We start from the raw sequence: 2,500 nt of genomic DNA on the forward strand, positions 1-2,500 counted from the left end.
TGGTATGGAACGAAGGATGATGTCCATTCCAACATATGCAAATAAAGAAATTTCATGAAAATATTCAATTGTAACTTTAGTCGCTACTTTTTGGAGAGTGTACTTTTTTTTTATACACCCTGTAGAAATGCATGTTTTCTACACTTTCAATCTTAAACTATTATTTCATCATCAATTAGAAAATGTGCCCATTGCTAAAACCTTTTTAATATTATGTCTTGATTTCGGCTGCATTGTCTTTTGCATAATCATTTTAATTTCTTGTATATCGGTAATGTTTGACAGCAAATGCTAACTGAGCTAACACATGAATTGTGTGTATAACACGGGTCTCAAACACAATTTACCTGGGGGCCGCTGGAGGTAGAGTCTTAATGAGGCTGGGCCACATCAAGTATTGGGAGTAGTGCTGGGAATCTCGGGGTACCTCACGATACGACACGCAATACATGGCTCACAATAACAATCATGTCTTGATACAGTAATAGGGTGAATCAAATAAATAAATAAATAATTTCACAGTTTATATTTTGCTGCATTCAGCTGGGATAGGCTCCAGCTTACCCGTGACCGTTATGAAGACAAAAAAATGGGTGGAATTTTTTTACCACATTTTTTAAGTGACTCACTCACTCTTAGTTCAGTGTAGGCTTATGTATGCATCCTACGAGTAACATTGGCTTGTCGCAGGCCGTATTACAGTAATCTTTGAAGACAAATCGCGGGCCCCAAAATGTGACTCGGTAGGCCGCAAATGGCCCACGGGCCACGACTTTGAGACCTCTGACTTAGAGCTTGCGGGCCGCATTTACAGTAGTGTTTCCTGTCAAGTCGCGGGCCGCAAAATGTGACTTGGCAGGCCCAAGTGGCCCGCGGGCCGCAAATTTCAGACCCCTGGTGTATAATGAACGTTATGTAGCTATTTTGGCTGACATATTACTTGTACTCAGGTTATGTACAGAACTATTGAGGAATTATGTGTATTTATCTTTATTGCCATATTGAATTGAATTGAGAATGATATAAACTACTTTGATTACCTGTAAACTGTGAAACTGTGAATGTGAAATACTAATCATTAGTATTTAGTTTAGTAGTTTCAAACTTTACTGGGTAGATTTTACATATAGTGTATGTTATATGTTTTATCGTAACAGGTAGATCATGTTGACTTGTAACTTGCATGCTGAAAAATTGTGTGCACCCCTGATATACATGTACAATGTACATAAATACTCATTTATAAATATAGTAAATATGTAAATATGTATTTTTCTATATTTATAGTAGGAAGTAGATCTTTGGGACTTGGTCATTTTCAAAGTAGCTCGCAGGCTGAAAAAGTGTGAACACCCCGGTTTACAAAATGTAAACTATCAAAGTGTTCCTCACATCATTTGAGTTTTCAGTATATGGCCCTCAGTGGAAAACCCCTGGACACCCCTGGTCTTTTTTGTCAGCAAAGTGATTGATAGCGTACTGTACCTCTGATAGATCACCGTGTTGAGAGGGAAAAGACGAACAATCGACCAAAGGGACCAGCATGGTGAACGTGGTGATGAACTGGAACGTTATCTAGCAACATCATGGAGAGGTGATTATTTTTTTTTAGGTCGGCTGATGTTAAATCACCAGCCAGATGATGTACATTCTTTTCATCAAATATACTCCATGATGGATTCATTCAGTCTGTAGATAAAGCACTTATAGAACAAGGAGTCCAATCTATTTTACACTCCAATGACCGTAATTGAAATTTTCCAACATGAAACATTGTGTGTGCCTCTCCACTGGACTCACCATGCACTTGCTGAAGTCGTTGGGGTCCACCCCTGGCAGGGACCCCATGAGCAGCGGCAGCACATGCAGGCGGCCCTCTGGGTAATGGTGGCTGGGTGTAACTAGGCTGCGCGCCATGCCAATCATACAGCTGAGAGTGGCGGTGAGGGTGTGTGGCTCCGTCAGGGTCTCCATTGCTGCGTACGTCCTGTGTAGTACGTCACATGGATATATTTCTCAGACAGCACACAAATACATAGTGATTAGTAGACTTACTTCTCAAGCACAGGTGGAATGGCGAGCTGTGGTGTGAGGAGAGCCAGGTTCTGGAGGGCGTAGGCGGCGTCTGTACAGCCCGACTTACTAGAGGTCACATGAATAGAAATGTCAGGTTATGAATTTATTTGGGGATATTTTTGTTTATATATTTGTGTGCAATGGCCACATTTCATGATGAAACCCTAATGTTTTTATCTAGTGTTTAATTTTGTCTCAATTACAGTTTAAAAATATACAACCATTGTCAGCATGAAGATTTTAAAAATACTATCAAATAACCTAAAAAGTGCTGTAATGGCCACAAATGGCCAACGGGGAAAGAATTTTCCACACTCTTCTGCCAAACAATGGCCAAAGTGGAGTACCTAAACATGGCCAGTAGGGCGGCCCCAGTGAGGCTGTGTGTGAACTCCTGCAAGTCTTCATCAGTCAGCCTCTGAGA

The 2,500-nt window shown here is 40.7% G+C and overlaps 1 protein-coding gene across 2 annotated transcripts in view; it reads right to left on the reverse strand.

Moving 5' to 3' along the window:
* Positions 1-2,500, reverse strand: part of psme4b (proteasome activator subunit 4b) — a 47,408-nt gene that overhangs the window by 35,768 nt on the left and 9,140 nt on the right. For both annotated transcript variants that reach the window (XR_008566614.1, XM_054758195.1), the window contains exons 10-13: positions 2,424-2,500; positions 2,056-2,142; positions 1,801-1,987; positions 1,486-1,575 (exon numbers count right to left, since the gene is read on the reverse strand). The exon at positions 2,424-2,500 is cut by the window's right edge and continues 102 nt beyond it. Coding sequence is in view for 1 of the 2 variants with exons in the window: in XM_054758195.1 (XP_054614170.1) it covers positions 1,486-1,575; positions 1,801-1,987; positions 2,056-2,142; positions 2,424-2,500 (441 nt within the window). In the remaining variant the exon portion in view is untranslated. The remainder of the gene's footprint in view (positions 1-1,485; positions 1,576-1,800; positions 1,988-2,055; positions 2,143-2,423) is intronic.

Source organism: Dunckerocampus dactyliophorus, chromosome 2 (genome assembly GCF_027744805.1).
Source record: "Dunckerocampus dactyliophorus isolate RoL2022-P2 chromosome 2, RoL_Ddac_1.1, whole genome shotgun sequence".
NCBI lineage: Eukaryota > Metazoa > Chordata > Actinopteri > Syngnathiformes > Syngnathidae > Dunckerocampus > Dunckerocampus dactyliophorus.